The sequence below is a fragment of the Scyliorhinus torazame genome, chromosome 4 (assembly GCF_047496885.1).
Source record: "Scyliorhinus torazame isolate Kashiwa2021f chromosome 4, sScyTor2.1, whole genome shotgun sequence".
Classification (NCBI taxonomy): Eukaryota; Metazoa; Chordata; class Chondrichthyes; order Carcharhiniformes; family Scyliorhinidae; genus Scyliorhinus; species Scyliorhinus torazame.
Window position 1 is genome coordinate 365,879,306 of NC_092710.1, and position 22,050 is coordinate 365,901,355.

Here is a 22,050-nt window from a genome sequence, read left to right on the forward strand (position 1 = left end):
AGAATCCATTCCCAGCAGTTTGAAAAACAAAAGACAAACAAAGACTAGAAGACGATGGATTATTTACTGCACCAGACAAACCTGTGAATGGGTCACCTGTTAACGGGAGTCAGATCTGAATCGATCATTTTCTCAGTCACAGATTCAGTCTGTCGATATTCCCAAAGTCAGCTCCCAGTGTGGGTTTGAGGAGATCTGAATGGAAACTTTATTCCACCTTCAGTCTCTGGATTCTAATTTTAAACTGGGATTCTTTCTCCGGTTTAAGGACCAGTTTTAAGCTGCTTCACACCTGGGTCACAAAACTCCCACTTTCACTTTCCTGACCTGGGCCCATCTGTTTCCTGAACTTGGACTGATCTGAGTCAGACCAAACCGGATTGAGAAACAACCTTTTTAATCATCCCCACCACAATGTCCAGTGTTTGATTCTCAGGACTGGCAGGAAAAGGGAATATTTTACTGCCCACACAGGGTGTGGTCTCCATTAGCAGGTTTCTCCTTGAGTGACGTGTTCTTCCTACAGTGTCCAGTGTCTATTCCACACAGTCTGTTATATGTTCCATTCCCATTATATTTCAGAGCACAGGGCACAGAACTATTCAAACATTAAAGCAAAATCTTCCCGATGATGTGATGAAAATCTCATTATTTTACAAATGGTGAACACACTGTCTCTTTACAGTTTAAACATTCCCTCGTAATTAAATAATTCCATCTGGAACTAACTCCGACTGAGAGAGCCCAGGAACAGTCCCACATCTGATCACTCCATGATTTCACATTTAACAGCTTCAATACTCTGTGCTCTGTAACAAATCCCAACTCTTTTCACATCAACTTGAAACAATCTGGGCAGTATGATGGATAAATATGAATATATTCCATGGCTGTGTGAAGATAGAAAATTCTGGAACTATATCTGACACTAGGACCATCTCAGTCTCAGTCTCACAATTCATTGAAAGCAAGATTACAGAAAAAGCAAATTAGTGCAGTGATTAATCTCCGTTCCCCAATAGAGGGCCCACCACCCGGTACAATTGAGTTTTGCCCTGTATCTGTGCAGTGTGGAGACGTGTTCAGCAATGAATTTCAGACGTTGAAGGGAGACCTAATTATAAATAATATTAACGGGAAATAGAGCAGGCGGGACTCAGAGACAGTCAAATATATCAGGGCTGGAGTCACATGTACGGTTAACGTGTGGGTGGACGATCACGTATTTGCTCCACATTTGGTTGGTTAAGTGAGTGGTTAAGAACATGGCAGGTAGAATATGATGTGGTGATGTTTGGGCTCCTTAGTTAAGGGTGGATGAACCGAGTTTAGTGGGAGTGCATTCCCTGTTTATCAGACAGATTACACACTCGAGGGACAGTGTGGGAAGGTGGAGTTAAGGTCGAAGATCAGCCATGATCTTCCTGAATGGTGAGCGGACTTGAAGAGTCTCTGTTTTTATTTAATTTTCACAACAGACATTGCGTTCCCTCAAAAGGTCCTTCTTGAGGAAAGGAGATTAAAACTATGCTCAGTATTCCACATTAAACCCAATGGAAAGTTAAACAGTTTTAGAATAGAGTTCAGCACATCTCACTGTTTGATGCCATGAAAGGTACAGAACCTTCCAGAAGACCTTCATTCTTCTGTCTTCATAAAACCCATTGCCATTAACCCTTGTGTGTCAAAATAAGCGATGTCAAAAAATGTGCTATTGAAGGGCTGGTTGTCTTGTTCCAAATCCTTCAGGAATTGAATCACAAGTTCTTCAGTTTGTTGTTCATCAACTTTCTTGTTAAAACCCCTGCAACAAAATTAAGAACAGAGGATTTAATTTTTATCCCCCTGACAAATCCTGTTTGGAAAGTCGGTTGCCAGGACAACAGGGACAGGAGTTGACCATTCAGCCCATTGAGTCGCCTGCACCAGTCAGTTAGTCCACAGCTGGAGTAAGACCATCGAGAAGCTGGCCAAATGGGCAGACAAGTGGCAGATAGAGTTTAACACAGAGAAATGTGAGGTGATGCATTTTACAGAAAGGGTGGAGAGAGTCTATCCAGACTTAATGGCTCAGTTCTAAAGAGAGTGCAGTAGCAGAGGGACCTCAGGGTGCCCCCCCCAGGATAGATTCTCTGCCATTCCGGTGGGAAAAACGCCAGTGTGAGAAACATTCTTCACAATGTAGTGTACCAAAGTCAGGATGCGTGGCGCTGCCCACAGAGTTGAGGATGGAGAGCGCCCACAACCCTGGACCCTGGAGCACCACAGCAGTAGGTTGGGGGAGATTGGACCCTTGGATCTTCCGGAAGTCTGCAGAAGGATTTGGATAGGTTAGGTGAATGGGCTAGGGTCTGGCAGATGGAATTCAATGTTGCCAAGTGTGAGGCTATCCATTTTGGGAGGAATAACAGCAGAATGGATTATTATTTAAACGGTAAGATGTTAAAACATGCTGCTGTGCAGAGGGACCTGGGTGTGCTGGTGCACGAGTCGCAAAAAGTTGGTGTGCAGGTGCAACAGGTGATTAAGAAGGATAATCGAGTTTTGTCTTTCGTTGCTAGAGGGATGGAGTTCAAGACTAGTGAGGTTATGCTGCAATTGTATAGGGTGTTGGTGAGGCCGCATCTGGAGTATTGTGTTCAGTTTTGGTCTCCTTACCTGAGAAAGGACATATTGGCACTGGAGGGAGTGCAGAGGAGATTCACTAGGTTGATCCCAGAATTGAGGGGATTAGATTATGACGAGAGGTTGAGTAGAGTGGGACTGTACTCATTGGAGTTTAGAAGGATGCGGGGGAATCTTATTGAGACATATAAAATTATGAAGGGAATAGATAGGATAGATGTGGGCAGGTTGTTTCCACTGGTCGGGGAAAGCAGAACTAGGGGGCATAGCCTCAAAATAAGGGGAGGTAGATTTAGGACGGAGTTTAGGAGGAACTTCTTCACCCAAAGGGTTGTGAATCTCTGGAATTCCTTGCCCAGTGAAGTAGTTGAGGCTCCTTCTTTAAACGTTTTTAAGAAAAAGATAGATGCCTTTCTAAAGAATAATGGGATTCGGGGATATGGTGTACGGGCCGGAGAGTGGAGCTGAGTCCACAAAGATCAGCCATGATCTCATTGAATGGTGGAGCAGGCTCGAGGGGCCAGATGGCCTACTCCTGTTCCTAGTTTTTATCTTATGTTATCTTATGTAATATGTGTTCTGGAGGGGGTCCTTCTGCTGGCCTGTTTCTGGGTGACCAATGTTGCTGGAAATCGATCTGCATTTTCAGGAGGTCCACCTTCTTTTGTCAACATGGCTCAGTGTTGTTGGACATCTTTTCAATATGACACCCGGGCAGGAGGGCGGACTATACACCATCCAGGCCTGACCCACTGCTGAAAACAGCGGAAAACACCCAGGTGAATAATTAATGATGGGTGGCAAGATTCAGAGTGTTTTCCGGCAAGCGGCCACGTTCCTGCCCACGTTCCTGCCCACTTTCCTGCCCACATTCCTGCCCACGCTCCTGACCACGTCCCTGCCCACACTCCTGCCCACATTCCTGCCCACGCTCCTGCCCACATTACTGCCCACGTTTCTGCCCTCGTTCCTGCCCTCGTTCCTGCCCATGTTCCTGCCCACGTTCCTGCCCATGTTCCTGCCCCTGTTCCTGCCCACATTCCTCCCCACGTTCCTGCCCTCGTTCCTCCCCACGCTCCTGCCACGTTCCTGACCATGCTTTTGCCCGCATTCCTGCCCACGTTCCCGTCCACACCACAGCACTTAGTCTCAAAATGGGAGAATTGCTCCCCGGGCTGATGTTGATACAAGAGCTGACAGAAAGGAACATCAATCACAATATATCAGTCACTAAACTCACCTGCCATAGTACCAAACAGGAGGGGCTGTCACTATTTCAACTGTTGGATCTGTTGGTTGAGGCGGGTTGGTGACTTGAGGAACTATCTCAAGAAATACCCGGAATCTCTGCTGTATTTCGCCATTTTTCACGTATCCAAAAACTCCCCAAGGTGCAGAGAGAGGAACAATAGTACCTGTGGACAGAGACACTGTTACAGCATTTAACTGGGTGATCAGCTGATAGATAGTCAGAGGTTACAGGTCAGGGGGCAGGGTCACTTTGGTGACATGTGGAAAATGTTGTGATATCACTTTAAGGGAATATGCAAATGCCCAAGTCGCCAGGATGGAGAGCAGCATGTGACCAGCATGGTCCCACTCGCAGTGTGAGTGCCGACTGTTGTGTTCTGCTTCTTCATGTAGCATAAGCTGCTTCCTTGATGTCGGCTCTGACAAAGGAAGGTTCAGACTTGGAGATGGTTTAACACATTTATTGAACGGTTAACAATTCTCCTCCTTGAGTTCGACTCTCCTGCTAATCTTGCTATAGTAACTCAGTCTAACTAACCAGTCTGCTCTCAGCCATGCGGTGAGTGTGATGCTTCCTGATCTGCCCCTGTCTCTCTGAGTGTCCTTTTATATGGATACCTTGTGGTAGTGCCACCTCTGGGTGTCTTGACTGCCCATTGGACGTGTCCTATCTTACTGACCTATCGGTTGAATGTCTGTGTGTCATGATGTCTCTGATGCTCCCTCTAGTGTTTATTTAGTTGCAGTGTGTTTACATTAACCCCTTGTGTATTTACAGTGATGCACATCACCACACCAACACCATATTGAAATGTCCGTCCCGCTCACTCATATCACTCTGTGCAGCCCCCTCCCTTCACCAGACTGTGCAGCACGTTAACACCCAGCTGGGAAAGTCTCACAGCCTCGAGGGACAGTCTGTTCCTCAATCTAACCCCTGCTGCCCCCCGAGCCCTACCCCCACACCCCCCTCCCTGCCCCCGAGCCCTACCCCCTACACCCCCCTCCCTGCCCCCCTCCCGAGACCTACCCCCCAAACCCCCCTCCCTGCCCCCCGAGCCCTACCCCCACACCCCCCTCCCTGCCTCCCGAGCCCTACCCCCCACACCCCCCTCCCTGCCCCCCGATCACTACCCCACTCCCTGCCCCCCGAGCCCTTCCTCCCCTCTCCCTGACCCCCGAATCCTCCCCCCCACACCCCCCTCCCATCCCCCCGAGCCCTACCCCCCTACACCCCCCTCGCTGCCCCTCAAGCCCTACCCCCCTCACCCCCGTCCCTGCCCCGAGCCCTACACCCCCCTCCCTGCCCCGAGCCGTACACCCCCCTCCCTTCCCCCCGAGCCCTACCCTGCTCCCTGGCCCCCGAGCCCTACCTCCCCACACACCCCTCCCTGCCCCCCGAGCCATACACCCCACACCCCCTCCCTGCACCCGATCACTACCCCCCTCCCTGCCCCCCTGAACCCTACCCCCCCACACCACCCTCCCTGCCCCCCGATCACTCCCCCCCTCCCTGCTCCCCGATCACTACCCACCTCCCTGTCCCCCGAGCCCTACCCCTCAAGCACCCCTCCCTGCCCCCCGAGCCCTACACCCCCACACCACCCTCCCTGCCCCCGAGCCCTACCCCCTACACCCCCCTCCCTGCCCCCCTCCCGAGACCTACCCCCCAAACCCCCCTCCCTGCCCCCCGAGCCCTACCCCCACACCCCCCTCCCTGCCCCCCGAGCCCTACCCCCCACACCCCCCTCCCTGCCCCCCGATCACTACCCCACTCCCTGCCCCCCGAGCCCTTCCTCCCCTCTCCCTGACCCCCGAATCCTCCCCCCCACACCCCCCTCCCATCCCCCCGAGCCCTACCCCCCTACACCCCCCTCGCTGCCCCTCAAGCCCTACCCCCCTCACCCCCGTCCCTGCCCCGAGCCCTACACCCCCCTCCCTGCCCCGAGCCGTACACCCCCCTCCCTTCCCCCCGAGCCCTACCCTGCTCCCTGGCCCCCGAGCCCTACCTCCCCACACACCCCTCCCTGCCCCCCGAGCCATACACCCCACACCCCCTCCCTGCACCCGATCACTACCCCCCTCCCTGCCCCCCTGAACCCTACCCCCCCCACACCACCCTCCCTGCCCCCCGATCACTCCCCCCCTCCCTGCTCCCCGATCACTACCCACCTCCCTGTCCCCCGAGCCCTACCCCTCAAGCACCCCTCCCTGCCCCCGAGCCCTACACCCCCACACCACCCTCCCTGCCCCGATCACTACCCCCCTCCCTGCCCCCCCGAGCCCTACCCCCCTCCCTGCCCCCCGAGCCCTACCCGCAGACCACTCCCCCTTCCCCCCGATCACTACCCCCCTCCCTGTCCCCCAGAGCCCTATCCCCCCTCCCTGCCCCCCGAGTCTACACCCCCTCCCTGCCCCCCGAGCCTACCCCCCACACCACCCTCCCTGCCCCCTGATCACTACCCCCCTCCCTGCCCCCCCGAGCCCTACCCCCTCCCTGCCACCCGAGACTACCCCCCACAACACCCTCACTGCCCTCCGAGACCTACCCCCCCTCCCTGTCCCCCAAGCCCTACCCCCCACGCTCCCTTTCCTGCCCCCCTCTCCCTACCCCCCACACCACCCTTCCTGCCCTCCGAGCCCTACCCCCCCTCCCTGTCTCCCAAGCCCTACCCCCCACGCTCCCCTTCCTGCCCCCCTCTCCCTACCCCCCCACACCACCCTCCCTGCCCCCCGAGCCCTACCCCCCCACACCCCCTATCCCTACCCACCCACATACCCCCTTCCCTGCCCCCCCGAGCCCATCTCCTGTCAGGCGCTGATGCCCCACATGGATCTCCACCCACAGCCTCTGGTGTTTTTGTCCTTGGCCTTCCCGTGAATTGTGTGCTTGCCCTTTGACCCCATTGTTTGTGAACATTTCACCATCGTTATCGAGCTCCAGCCTCCCTCCCATTGGCTCCCCTCTGCCTGCCAGTCTTCACTTTCCTCATCCAACTCCTTCCCCTCTGCCTGGAATCGTGACCCCCTCAACCTACCCCCCTACACACGTTGCACAACCCTCCATCCACATTGACCCTCTCGTCTACGTCAACCCATCAGTAACCCCCCTCCCCCTGACCCCACAGTTCATCTCACACTCCGCCCCTTGTCAAACTTTGTACCTTTATTGTGGTGGATGCTGAGGGTCACAGAGCTGTCCAGATAGACACTGGTGTGTGTCACTGCTGGAAGGGACAGACAGCACAGAGCTGTCCAGATAGACATTGGTGTGTGTCACTGCTGGAAGGGACAGACAGCACAGAGCTGTCCAGATAGACGATGGTGTGTGTCACTGCTGGAAGGGACAGACAGCACAGAGCTGTCCAGATAGACACTGGTGTGTGTCACTGCTGGAAGAGACAGACAGCACAGAGCTGTCCAGATAGACACTGGTGTGTGTCACTGCTGGAAGGGACAGACAGCACAGAGCTGTCCAGATAGACACTGGTGAGTGTCACTGCTGGAAGGGACAGACAGCACAGAGCTGTCCAGATAGACACTGGTGTGTGTCACTGCTGGAAGGGGGAGACAGCACAGAGCTGTCCAGATAGACACTGGTGTGTGTCACTGCTGGAAGGGAGAGACAGCACAGAGCTGTCCAGATAGACACTGGTGTGTGTCACTGCTGGAAGGGGGAGACAGCACAGAGCTGTCCAGATAGACATTGGTGTGTGTCACTGCTGGAAGGGACAGACAGCACAGAGCTGTCCAGATAGACACTGGTGTGTGTCACTGCTGGAAGGGACAGACAGCACAGAGCTGTCCAGATAGACACTGGTGTGTGTCACTGCTGGAAGGGACAGACAGCACAGAGCTGTCCAGATAGACACTGGTGTGTGTCACTGCTGGAAGGGACAGACAGCACAGAGCTGTCCAGATAGACACTGGTGTGTGTCACTGCTGGAAGGGACAGACAGCACAGAGCTGTCCAGATAGACACTGGTGTGTATCACTGCTGGAGGGGGAGACAGCACCGAGCTGTCCAGATAGACACTGGTGTGTGTCACTGCTGGAAGGGACAGACAGCACAGAGCTGTCCAGATAGACACTGGTGTGTGTCACTGCTGGAAGGGGGACACAGCACAGAGCTGTCCAGATAGACACTGGTGTGTGTCACTGCTGGAAGGGGGAGACAGCACAGAGCTGTCCAGATAGACACTGGTGTGTGTCACTGCTGGAGGGGGAGACAGCACAGAGCTGTCCAGATAGGCACTGGTGTGTGTCACTGCTGGAAGGGGGAGACAGCACAGAGCTGTCCAGATAGGCACTGGTGTGTGTCACTGCTGGAAGGGACAGACAGCACAGAGCTGTCCAGATAGACACTGGTGTGTGTCACTGCTGGAAGGGGGACACAGCACAGAGCTGTCCAGATAGACACTGGTGTGTGTCACTGCTGGAAGGGGGAGACAGCACAGAGCTGTCCAGATAGACACTGGTGTGTGTCACTGCTGGAAGGGACAGACAGCACAGAGCTGTCCAGATAGACACTGGTGTGTGTCACTGCTGGAAGGGGGAGACAGCACAGAGCTGTCCAGATAGACACTGGTGTGTGTCACTGCTGGAAGGGACAGACAGCACAGAGCTGTCCAGATAGGCACTGGTGTGTGTCACTGCTGGAAGGGACAGACAGCACAGAGCTGTCCAGATAGACACTGGTGTGTGTCACTGCTGGAAGGGACAGACAGCACAGAGCTGTCCAGATAGACACTGGTGTGTGTCACTGCTGGAAGGGGGAGACAGCACAGAGCTGTCCAGATAGACACTGGTGTGTGTCACTGCTGGAAGGGGGAGACAGCACAGAGCTGTCCAGATAGACACTGGTGTGTGTCACTGCTGGAAGGGACAGACAGCACAGAGCTGTCCAGATAGACACTGGTGTGTGTCACTGCTGGAAGGGGGAGACAGCACAGAGCTGTCCAGATAGACACTGGTGTGTGTCACTGCTGGAAGGGGGAGACAGCACAGAGCTGTCCAGATAGACACTGGTGTGTGTCACTGCTGGAAGGGGGAGACAGCACAGAGCTGTCCAGATAGACACTGGTGTGTGTCACTGCTGGAAGGGACAGACAGCACAGAGCTGTCCAGATAGACACTGGTGTGTGTCACTGCTGGAAGGGGGAGACAGCACAGAGCTGTCCAGATAGACACTGGTGTGTGTCACTGCTGGAAGGGGGACACAGCACAGAGCTGTCCAGATAGACACTGGTGTGTGTCACTGCTGGAAGGGACAGACAGCACAGAGCTGTCCAGATAGACACTGGTGTGTGTCACTGCTGGATGGGACAGACAGCACAGAGCTGTCCAGATAGACACTGGGGTGTGTCACTGCTGGAAGGGACAGACAGCACAGAGCTGTCCAGACAGACACTGGTGTGTGTCACTACTGGAAGGGGGAGACAGCACAGAGCTGTCCAGATAGACACTGGTGTGTGTCACTGCTGGAAGAGACAGACAGCACAGAGCTGTCCAGATAGACACTGGTGTGTGTCGCTGCTGAAGGGGGAGACAGCACAGAGCTGTCCAGATAGACACTGGTGTGTGTCGCTGCTGGAAGGGAAAGACAGCACAGAGCTGTCCAGATAGACACTGGTGTGTGTCGCTGCTGGAAGGGACAGACAGCACAGAGCTGTCCAGATAGAAACTGGTGTGTGTCGCTGCTGGAAGGGAAAGACAGCACAGAGCTGTCCAGATAGACACTGGTGTGTGTCACTGCTGGAAGGGGGAGACAGCACAGAGCTGTCCAGATAGACACTGGTGTGTGTCACTGCTGGAAGGGACAGACAGCACAGAGCTGTCCAGATAGACACTGGTGTGTGTCGCTGCTGGAAGGGACAGACAGCACAGAGCTGTCCAGATAGACACTGGTGTGTGTCGCTGCTGGAAGGGACAGACAGCACAGAGCTGTCCAGATAGACACTGGTGTGTGTCACTGCTGGAAGGGGCAGACAGCACAGAGCTGTCCAGATAGACACTGGTGTGTGTCACTGCTGGAAGGGACAGACAGCACAGAGCTGTCCAGATAGACACTGGTGAGTGTCACTGCTGGAAGGGACAGACAGCACAGAGCTGTCCAGATAGACACTGGTGTGTGTCACTGCTGGAAGGGGGAGACAGCACAGAGCTGTCCAGATAGACACTGGTGTGTGTCACTGCTGGAAGGGACAGACAGCACAGAGCTGTCCAGATAGACACTGGTGTGTGTCACTGCTGGAAGGGAGAGACAGCACAGAGCTGTCCAGATAGACACTGGTGTGTGTCACTGCTGGAAGGGAAAGACAGCACAGAGCTGTCCAGATAGACCCTGGTGTGTGACACTGCTGGAAGGGACAGACAGCACAGAGCTGTCCAGATAGACACTGGTGTGAGTCACTGCTGGAAGGGACAGACAGCACAGAGCTGTCCAGATAGACACTGGTGTGTGTCACTGCTGGAAGGGGGAGACAGCACAGAGCTGTCCAGATAGACACTGGTGTGTGTCACTGCTGGAAGGGGGAGACATCACAGAGCTGTCCAGATAGACACTGGTGTGTGTCACTGCTGGAAGTGACAGACAGCACAGAGGTGTCCAGATAGACACTGGTGTGTGTCACTGCTGGAAGGGGGAGACAGCACAGAGCTGTCCAGATAGACACTGGTGTGTGTCACTGCTGGAAGGGACAGACAGCACAGAGCTGTCCAGATAGACACTGGTGTGTGTCACTGCTGGAAGTGACAGACAGCACAGAGGTGTCCAGATAGACACTGGTGTGTGTCACTGCTGGAAGGGGGAGACAGCACAGAGCTGTCCAGATAGACACTGGTGTGTGTCACTGCTGGAAGTGGGAGACAGCACCGAGCTGTCCAGATAGACACTGGTGTGTGTCACTGCTGGAAGGGGGAGACAGCACAGAGCTGTCCAGATAGACACTGGTGTGTGTCACTGCTGGAAGGGACAGACAGCACAGAGCTGTCCAGATAGACACTGGTGTGTGTCACTGCTGGAAGGGACAGACAGCACAGAGCTGTCCAGATAGACACTGGTGTGTGTCACTGCTGGAAGGGGGAGACAGCACACAGCTGTCCAGATAGACACTGGTGTGTGTCACTGCTGGAAGGGGGAGACAGCACAGAGCTGTCCAGATAGACACTGGTGTGTGTCACTGCTGGAGGGTGAGACAGCACAGAGCTGTCCAGATAGACACTGGTGTGTGTCACTGCTGGAAGGGACAGACAGCACAGAGCTGTCCAGATAGACACTGGTGTGTGTCACTGCTGGATGGGACAGACAGCACAGAGCTGTCCAGATAGACACTGGGGTGTGTCACTGCTGGAAGGGACAGACAGCACAGAGCTGTCCAGACAGACACTGGTGTGTGTCACTGCTGGAAGGGGGAGACAGCACAGAGCTGTCCAGATAGACACTGGTGTGTGTCACTGCTGGAAGAGACAGACAGCACAGAGCTGTCCAGATAGACACTGGTGTGTGTCGCTGCTGGAAGGTGGAGACAGCACAGAGCTGTCCAGATAGACACTGGTGTGTGTCGCTGCTGAAGGGGGAGACAGCACAGAGCTGTCCAGATAGACACTGGTGTGTGTCGCTGCTGGAAGGGAAAGACAGCACAGAGCTGTCCAGATAGACACTGGTGTGTGTCGCTGCTGGAAGGGACAGACAGCACAGAGCTGTCCAGATAGACACTGGTGTGTGTCACTGCTGGAAGGGACAGACAGCACAGAGCTGTCCAGATAGAAACTGGTGTGTGTCGCTGCTGGAAGGGAAAGACAGCACAGAGCTGTCCAGATAGACACTGGTGTGTGTCACTGCTGGAAGGGGGAGGCAGCACAGAGCTGTCCAGATAGACACTGGTGTGTGTCACTGCTGGAAGGGACAGACAGCACAGAGCTGTCCAGATAGACACTGGTGTGTGTCACTGCTGGAAGGGACAGACAGCACAGAGCTGTCCAGATAGACACTGGTGTGTGTCACTGCTGGAAGGGACAGACAACACAGAGCTGTCCAGATAGACACTGGTGTGTGTCACTGCTGGAAGGGGGAGACAGCACAGAGCTGTCCAGATAGAAACTGGTGTGTGTCACTGCTGGAAGGGACAGACAGCACAGAGCTGTCCAGATAGACACTGGTGTGTGTCACTGCTGGAAGGGGGAGACAGCACAGAGCTATCAAGATAGACACTGGTGTGTGTCACTGCTGGAAGGGACAGACAGCATAGAGCTGTCCAGATAGACACTGGTGTGTGTTGCTGCTGGAAGGGACAGACAGCACAGAGCTGTCCAGATAGACACTGGTGTGTGTCACTGCTGGAAGGGAAAGACAGCACAGAGCTGTCCAGATAGACACTGGTGTGTGTCACTGCTGGAAGGGACAGACAGCACAGAGCTGTCCAGATAGACACTGGTGTGAGTCACTGCTGGAAGGGACAGACAGCACAGAGCTGTCCAGATAGACACTGGTGTGTGTCACTGCTGGAAGGGACTGACAGCACAGAGCTGTCCAGATAGACACTGGTGTGTGTCACTGCTGGAAGGGGGAGACAGCACAGAGCTGTCCAGATAGACACTTGTGTGTGTCACTGCTGGAAGGGAGAGACAGCACAGAGCTGTCCAGATAGACACTGGTGTGTGTCACTGCTGGAAGGGACAGACAGCACAGAGCTGTCCAGATAGACACTGGTGTGTGTCACTGCTGGAAGGGACAGACAGCACAGAGCTGTCCAGATAGACACTGGTGTGTGTCGCTGCTGGAAGTGACAGACAGCACAGAGGTGTCCAGATAGGCACTGGTGTGTGTCACTGCTGGAGGGGGAGACAGCACAGAGCTGTCCAGATAGACACTGGTGTGTGTCACTGCTGGATGGGGGACACAGCACAGAGCTGTCCAGATAGACACTGGTGTGTGTCACTGCTGGAAGGGACAGACAGCACAGAGCTGTCCAGATAGACACTGGTGTGTGTCACTGCTGGATGGGGGACACAGCACAGAGCTGTCCAGATAGACACTGGTGTGTGTCACTGCTGGAAGGGACAGACAGCACAGAGCTGTCCAGATAGACACTGGTGTGTGTCACTGCTGGAAGGGACAGACAGCACAGAGCTGTCCAGATAGACACTGGTGTGTGTCACTGCTGGAAGGGACAGACAGCACAGAGCTGTCCAGATAGACACTGGTGTGTGTCACTGCTGGATGGGGGACACAGCACAGAGCTGTCCAGATAGACACTGGTGTGTGTCACTGCTGGAAGGGACAGACAGCACAGAGCTGTCCAGATAGACACTGGTGTGTGTCACTGCTGGAAGGGACAGACAGCACAGAGCTGTCCAGATAGACACTGGTGTGTGTCACTGCTGGAAGGGACAGACAGCACAGAGCTGTCCAGATAGACACTGGTGTGTGTCACTGCTGGATGGGGGACACAGCACAGAGCTGTCCAGATAGACACTGGTGTGTGTCACTGCTGGAAGGGGGAGACAGCACCGAGCTGTCCAGATAGACACTGGTGTGTGTCGCTGCTGGAAGGGACAGACAGCACAGAGCTGTCCAGATAGACACTGGTGTGTGTCACTGCTGGAAGGGACAGACAGCACAGAGCTGTCCAGATAGACACTGGTGTGTTTCACTGCTGGAAGGGGCAGACAGCACAGAGCTGTCCAGATAGACACTGGTGTGTGTCACTGCTGGATGGGGGACACAGCACAGAGCTGTCCAGATAGACACTGGTGTGTGTCACTGCTGGAAGGGACAGACAGCACAGAGCTGTCCAGATAGACACTGGTGTGTGTCACTGCTGGAAGGGACAGACAGCACAGAGCTGTCTAGATAGACACTGGTGTGTGTCACTGCTGGAAGGGACAGACAGCACAGAGCTGTCCAGATAGACACTGGTGTGTGTCACTGCTGGAAGGGGGAGACAGCACAGAGCTGTCCAGATAGACACTGGTGTGTGTCACTGCTGGAAGGGACAGACAGCACAGGGCTGTCCAGATAGACACTGGTGTGTGTCACTGCTGGAAGGGACAGACAGCACAGAGCTGTCCAGATAGACACTGGGGTGTGTCACTGCTGGAAGGGACAGGCAGCACAGAGCTGTCCAGATAGACACTGGTGTGTGTCACTGCTGGAGGGTGAGACAGCACAGAGCTGTCCAGATAGACACTGGTGTGTGTCACTGCTGGATGGGACAGACAGCACAGAGCTGTCCAGATAGACACTGGGGTGTGTCGCTGCTGGAAGGGACAGGCAGCACAGAGCTGTCCAGATAGACACTGGTGTGTGTCACTGCTGGAAGGGACAGACAGCACAGAGCTGTCCAGATAGACACTGGGGTGTGTCACTGCTGGAAGGGACAGGCAGCACAGAGCTGTCCAGATAGACACTGGTGTGTGTCACTGCTGGAGGGTGAGACAGCACAGAGCTGTCCAGATAGACACTGGTGTGTGTCACTGCTGGAAGGGACAGACAGCACAGAGCTGTCCAGATAGACACTGGGGTGTGTCACTGCTGGAAGGGACAGGCAGCACAGAGCTGTCCAGATAGACACTGGTGTGTGTCACTGCTGGAGGGTGAGACAGCACAGAGCTGTCCAGATAGACACTGGTGTGTGTCACTGCTGGAAGGGACAGACAGCACAGAGCTGTCCAGATAGACACTGGGGTGTGTCACTGCTGGAAGGGACAGGCAGCACAGAGCTGTCCAGATAGACACTGGTGTGTGTCACTGCTGGAGGGTGAGACAGCACAGAGCTGTCCAGATAGACACTGGTGTGTGTCACTGCTGGATGGGACAGACAGCACAGAGCTGTCCAGATAGACACTGGGGTGTGTCACTGCTGGAAGGGACAGACAGCACAGAGCTGTCCAGACAGACACTGGTGTGTGTCACTGCTGGAAGGGGGAGACAGCACAGAGCTGTCCAGATAGACACTGGTGTGTGTCACTGCTGGAAGAGACAGACAGCACAGAGCTGTCCAGATAGACACTGGTGTGTGTCGCTGCTGAAGGGGGAGACAGCACAGAGCTGTCCAGATAGACACTGGTGTGTGTCGCTGCTGGAAGGGAAAGACAGCACAGAGCTGTCCAGATAGACACTGGTGTGTGTCGCTGCTGGAAGGGACAGACAGCACAGAGCTGTCCAGATAGACACTGGTGTGTGTCACTGCTGGAAGGGACAGACAGCACAGAGCTGTCCAGATAGAAACTGGTGTGTGTCGCTGCTGGAAGGGAAAGACAGCACAGAGCTGTCCAGATAGACACTGGTGTGTGTCACTGCTGGAAGGGGGAGACAGCACAGAGCTGTCCAGATAGACACTGGTGTGTGTCACTGCTGGAAGGGACAGACAGCACAGAGCTGTCCAGATAGACACTGGTGTGTGTCACTGCTGGAAGGGACAGACAGCACAGAGCTGTCCAGATAGACACTGGTGTGTGTCACTGCTGGAAGGGACAGACAACACAGAGCTGTCCAGATAGACACTGGTGTGTGTCACTGCTGGAAGGGGGAGACAGCACAGAGCTGTCCAGATAGAAACTGGTGTGTGTCACTGCTGGAAGGGACAGACAGCACAGAGCTGTCCAGATAGACACTGGTGTGTGTCACTGCTGGAAGGGGGAGACAGCACAGAGCTATCAAGATAGACACTGGTGTGTGTCACTGCTGGAAGGGACAGACAGCATAGAGCTGTCCAGATAGACACTGGTGTGTGTTACTGCTGGAAGGGACAGACAGCACAGAGCTGTCCAGATAGACACTGGTGTGTGTCACTGCTGGAAGGGAAAGACAGCACAGAGCTGTCCAGATAGACACTGGTGTGTGTCACTGCTGGAAGGGACAGACAGCACAGAGCTGTCCAGATAGACACTGGTGTGAGTCACTGCTGGAAGGGACAGACAGCACAGAGCTGTCCAGATAGACACTGGTGTGTGTCACTGCTGGAAGGGACTGACAGCACAGAGCTGTCCAGATAGACACTGGTGTGTGTCACTGCTGGAAGGGGGAGACAGCACAGAGCTGTCCAGATAGACACTGGTGTGTGTCACTGCTGGAAGGGACAGACAGCACAGAGCTGTCCAGATAGACACTGGTGTGTGTCACTGCTGGAAGGGACAGACAGCACAGAGCTGTCCAGATAGACACTGGTGTGTGTCGCTGCTGGAAGTGACAGACAGCACAGAGGTGTCCAGATAGGCACTGGTGTGTGTCACTGCTGGAGGGGGAGACAGCACAGAGCTGTCCAGATAGACACTGGTGTGTGTCACTGCTGGAAGGGACAGACAGCACAGAGCTGTCCAGATAGACACTGGGGTGTGTCACTGCTGGAAGGGACAGGCAGCACAGAGCTGTCCAGACAGACACTGGTGTGTGTCACTGCTGGAAGGGGGAGACAGCACAGAGCTGTCCAGATAGACACTGGTGTGTGTCACTGCTGAAGGGGGAGACAGCACAGAGCTGTCCAGATAGACACTGGTGTGTGTCACTGCTGGAAGGGGGAGACAGCACAGAGCTGTCCAGATAGACACTGGTGTGTGTCACTGCTGGAAGGGACAGACAGCACAGAGCTGTCCAGATAGACACTGGTGTGTGTCACTGCTGGAAGGGACATACAGCACAGAGCTGTCCAGATAGACACTGGTGTGTGTCACTGCTGGAAGGGACAGACAGCACAGAGCTGTCCAGATAGACACTGGTGTGTGTCACTGCTGGAAGGGACAGACAGCACAGAGCTGTCCAGATAGACACTGGTGTGTGTCACTTCTGGAAGGGCCATACAGCACAGAGCTGTCCAGATAGACACTGGTGTGTGTCACTGCTGGAAGGGACAGACAGCACAGAGCTGTCCAGATAGACACTGGTGTGTGTCACTGCTGGAAGGGACAGGCAGCACAGAGCTGTCCATATAGACACTGGTGTGTGTCACTGCTGGAAGGGGGAGACAGCACAGAGCTGTCCAGATAGACACTGGTGTGTGTCACTGCTGGAAGGGACAGACAGCACAGAGCTGTCCAGATAGACACTGGTGTGTGTCACTGCTGGAAGGGACAGACAGCACAGAGCTGTCCAGATAGACACTGGGGTGTGTCACTGCTGGAAGGGACAGGCAGCACAGAGCTGTCCAGATAGACACTGGTGTGTGTCACTGCTGGAAGGGACAGGCAGCACAGAGCTGTCCAGATAGACACTGGTGTGTGTCACTGCTGGAAGGGACAGACAGCACAGAGCTGTCCAGATAGACACTGGTGTATGTCACTGCTGGAAGGGACAGACAACACAGAGCTGTCCAGATAGACACTGGTGTGTGTCACTGCTGGAAGGGACAGACAGCACAGAGCTGTCCAGATAGACACTGGTGTGTGTCACTGCTGGAAGGGACAGGCAGCACAGAGCTGTCCAGATAGACACTGGTGTGTGTCACTGCTGGAAGGGGGAGACAGCACAGAGCTGTCCAGATAGACACTGGTGTGTGTCACTGCTGGAAGGGACAGACAGCACAGAGCTGTCCAGATAGACACTGGTGTGTGTCTCTGCTGGAAGGGACAGACAGCACAGAGCTGTCCAGATACACACTGGTGTATGTCACTGCTGGAAGGGACAGACAGCACAGAGCTGTCCAGATAGACACTGGTGTGTGTCACTGCTGGAAGGGACAGACAGCACAGAGCTGTCCAGATAGACACTGGTGTGTGTCACTGCTGGAAGGGACAGACAGCACAGAGCTGTCCAGATAGACACTGGTGTGTGTCGCTGCTGGAAGGGACAGACAGCACAGAGCTGTCCAGATAGACACTGGTGTGTGTCACTGCTGGAAGGGACAGACAGCACAGAGCTGTCCAGATAGACACTGGTGTGTGTCACTGCTGGAAGGGACAGACAGCACAGAGCTGTCCAGATAGACACTGGTGTGTGTCACTGCTGGAAGGGACAGACAGCATAGAGCTGTCCAGATAGACACTGGTGTGTGTCACTGCTGGAAGGGACAGACAGCACAGAGCTGTCCAGATAGACACTGGTGTGTGTCACTGCTGGAAGGGACAGACAGCACAGAGCTGTCCAGATAGACACTGGTGTGTGTCACTGCTGGAGGGGGAGACAGCACAGAGCTGTCCAGATAGACACTGGTGTGTGTCACTGCTGGAAGGGGGAGACAGCACAGAGCTGTCCAGATAGACACTGGTGTGTGTCACTGCTGGAAGGACAGACAGCACAGAGCTGTCCAGATAGAAACTGGTGTGTGTCACTGCTGGAAGGGACAGACAGCACAGAGCTGTCCAGATAGGCACTGGTGTGTGTCACTGCTGGAAGGGACAGACAGCACAGAGCTGTCCAGATAGACACTGGTGTGTGTCACTGCTGGAAGGGACAGACAGCACAGAGCTGTCCAGATAGGCACTGGTGTGTGTCACAACTGGAAGTGACAGACAGCACAGAGCTGTCCAGATAGACACTGGTGTGTGTCACTGCTGGAAGGGACAGACAGCACAGAGCTGTCCAGATAGACACTGGGGTGTGTCACTGCTGGAGGGGGAGACAGCACAGAGCTGTCCAGATAGACACTGGTGTGTGTCACTGCTGGAAGGGACAGACAGCACAGAGCTGTCCAGATAGACACTGGTGTATGTCACTGCTGGAAGGGACAGACAACACAGAGCTGTCCAGATAGACACTGGTGTGTGTCACTGCTGGAAGGGGGAGACAGCACAGAGCTGTCCAGATAGAAACTGGTGTGTGTCACTGCTGGAAGGGACAGACAGCACAGAGCTGTCCAGATAGACACTGGTGTGTGTCACTGCTGGAAGGGGGAGACAGCACAGAGCTATCAAGATAGACACTGGTGTGTGTCACTGCTGGAAGGGACAGACAGCACAGAGCTGTCCAGATAGACACTGGTGTGTGTCACTGCTGGAAGGGACAGACAGCACAGAGCTGTCCAGATATACACTGGTGTGTGTCACTGCTGGAAGGGACAGACAGCACAAAGCTGTCCAGATAGACACTGGTGTGTGTCACTGCTGGAAGGGGGAGACAGCACAGAGCTGATCCATATAGACACTGATGTGTGTCACTGCTGGAATGGGGCTGTCCAGATAGACACTGGTGTGTGTCACTGCTGGAAGGGACAGACAGCACAGAGCTGTCCAGATAGACACTGGTGTGTGTCACTGCTGGAAGGGACAGACAGCACAGAGCTGTCCAGATAGACACTGGTGTGTGTCACTGCTGGAAGGGACAGGCAGCACAGAGCTGTCCAGATAGACACTGGTGTGTGTCACTGCTGGAGGGGGAGACAGCACAGAGCTGTCCAGATAGACACTGGTGTGTGTCACTGCTGGAAGGGGGAGACAGCACAGAGCTGTCCAGATAGATACTGGTGTGTGTCGCTGCTGGAAGGGACAGACAGCACAGAGCTGTCCAGATAGACACTGGTGTGTGTCACTGCTGGAGGGGGAGACAGCACAGAGCTGTCCAGATAGACACTGGTGTGTGTCACTGCTGGAAGGGGGAGACAGCACAGAGCTGTCCAGATAGACACTGGTGTGTGTCACTGCTGGGAGGGGGAGACAGCACAGAGCTGTCCAGATAGACACTGGTGTGTGTCACTGCTGGAAGGGAGAGACAGCACAGAGCTGTCCAGATAGACACTGGTGTGTGTCACTGCTGGAAGGGACAGACAGCACAGAGCTGTCCAGATAGACATTGGTGTGTGTCACTGCTGGATGGGACAGACAGCACAGAGCTGTCCAGATAGACACTGGTGTGTGTCACTGCTGGAGGGGGAGACAGCACAGAGCTGTCCAGATAGACACTGGTGTGTGTCACTGCTGGAAGGGGGAGACAGCACAGAGCTGTCCAGATAGACACTGGTGTGTGTCACTGCTGGAAGGGACAGACAGCACAGAGCTGTCCAGATAGGCACTGGTGTGTGTCACTGCTGGAAGGGACAGACAGCACAGAGCTGTCCAGATAGGCACTGGTGTGTGTCACTGCTGGAAGGGACAGACAGCACAGAGCTGTCCAGATAGACACTGGTGTGTGTCACTGCTGGAAGGGACAGACAGCACAGAGCGGTCCAGCTAGACACTGGTGTGTGTCACTGCTGGAAGGGACAGACAGCACAGAGCTGTCCAGATAGACACTGGGGTGTGTCACTGCTGGAGGGGGAGACAGCACAGAGCTGTCCAGATAGACACTGGTGTGTGTCACTGCTGGAAGGGACAGACAGCACAGAGCTGTCCAGATAGACACTGGTGTGTGTCACTGCTGGAGGGGGAGACAGCACAGAGCTGTCCAGATAGACACTGGTATGTGTCACTGCTGGAAGGGGGAGACAGCACAGAGTTGTCCAGATAGACACTGGTGTGTGTCACTGCTGGAAGGGGGAGACAGCCCAGAGCTGTCCAGATAGACACTGGTGTGTGTCACTGCTGGAAGGGACAGACAGCACAGAGCTGTCCAGATGGACACTGGTGTGTGTCACTGCTGGAAGGGACAGACAGCACAGAGCTGTCCAGATAGACACTGGTGTGTGTCACTGCTGGAAGGGAGAGACAGCACAGAGCTGTCCAGATAGACACTGGTGTGTGTCACTGCTGGAAGGGGGAGACAGCACAGAGCTGTCCAGATAGACACTGGTGTGTGTCACTGCTGGAAGGGACAGACAGCACAGAGTTGTCCAGATAGACACTGGTGTGTGTCACTGTTGGAAGGGGGAGACAGCACAGAGCTGTCCAGATAGACACTGGTGTGTGTCACTGCTGGAAGGGACAGACATCACAGAGCTGTCCAGATAGACACTGGTGTGTGTCGCTGCTGGAAGGGACAGACAGCACAGAGCTGTCCAGATAGACACTGGTGTGTGTCACTGCTGGAAGGGACAGGCAGCACAGAGCTGTCCAGATAGACACTTGTGTGTGTCGCTGCTGGAAGGGACAGACAGCACAGAGCTGTCCAGATAGACACTGGTGTGTGTCACTGCTGGAAGGGACAGACAGCACAGAGCTGTCCAGATAGACACTGGTGTGTGTCACTGCTGGAAGGGGGAGACAGCACAGAGCTGTCCAGATAGACACTGGTGTGTGTCACTGCTGGAAGGGACAGACAGCACAGAGCTGTCCAGATAGACACTGGTGTGTGTCGCTGCTGGAAGGGACAGACAGCACAGAGCTGTCCAGATAGACACTGGTGTGTGTCACTGCTGGAAGGGGGAGACAGCACAGAGCTGTCCAGATAGACACTGGTGTGTGTCACTGCTGGAAGGGACAGACAGCACAGAGCTGTCCAGATAGACACTGGTGTGTGTCACTGCTGGAAGGGACAGACAGCACAGAGCTGTCCAGATAGACACTGGTGTGTGTCGCAGCTGGAGGGGGAGAAGGAGACTCCTGTACTCGCAGCCCTGGCACAATACTGAACGGGAAACGGTGGCACAGGCGTGTCCATGTGTCCAGCAGTATGGTGCTGCCCATGAAGACTAGCTGGGCATGGAGACGGAGGGCAGGAAGTGTGGTGAATGATGCATCAGGAGCGGCGCAGCACTGTGGCAGTGTTGCATTCACCTCAAATATCGGGTGAACCGAGAGCCCCCTGTTCACGCCAGCCTTCATCACCATTAACCCGCCATTGGGAGACTTGTAACGGAATTTTACACCAGCGGGTATTCGACGGTCTGGCTCCCACCAGATTCACCGCATCCTGCCGGCACTAAGAGAATTGGGAGAATGGGGTCCCTGGTTTAACAGAGCTGTGAGTGAGGTCGGTCTCATTGCTCTATTGGACTGATCCATTTAATTGCACGGACCCTCTCTTCACTTTCCCCATTCGTTAAACATTTCTCTGTTGAATTTTAGCCTTGCATTTGTTTCCAGTTCATTCCCGTGACTTCCGGCCTCCCCAGAGTTGGATTTGGAGAGGGTTTTCCAAAGATGTTACATTCGCGCCACACAAGTGCCCGGCAATGACCATCTCCGACAAGAGAGGGTCTCACCCTCGCCCCAGAGAGCGGGGAATCTGTGGAATTTGAAGAAGGAATTAGATTTGCTCTCGGGGCGAAAGGGATCGAGGGAGATGGAGGAAGGTGGGATCAGGGGATTGAACTTGATGATCAGCCATGATCACAATGAATGGCGGAGCAGGCTCGAAGGGCCGAATGG

At 54.7% G+C, this 22,050-nt stretch overlaps 1 protein-coding gene across 2 annotated transcripts in view; it reads right to left on the minus strand.

The window, feature by feature from the left end:
- Positions 1-22,050, minus strand: part of LOC140411227 (uncharacterized) — a 211,574-nt gene that overhangs the window by 185,646 nt on the left and 3,878 nt on the right. Inside the window, exons 3-4 of one of the 2 annotated variants that reach the window (XM_072500333.1) lie at positions 3,866-4,040; positions 19-1,804 (exon numbers count right to left, since the gene is read on the minus strand). The exons of the other annotated variant lie outside the window; for it this stretch is intronic. Of the exons in view, the coding sequence (XP_072356434.1) occupies positions 1,639-1,804; positions 3,866-4,040 (341 nt within the window). The 3' untranslated portion in view covers positions 19-1,638. Of the gene's footprint in view, positions 1-18; positions 1,805-3,865; positions 4,041-22,050 lie in introns of those variants that run through there. 2 annotated transcript variants of the gene reach the window in all.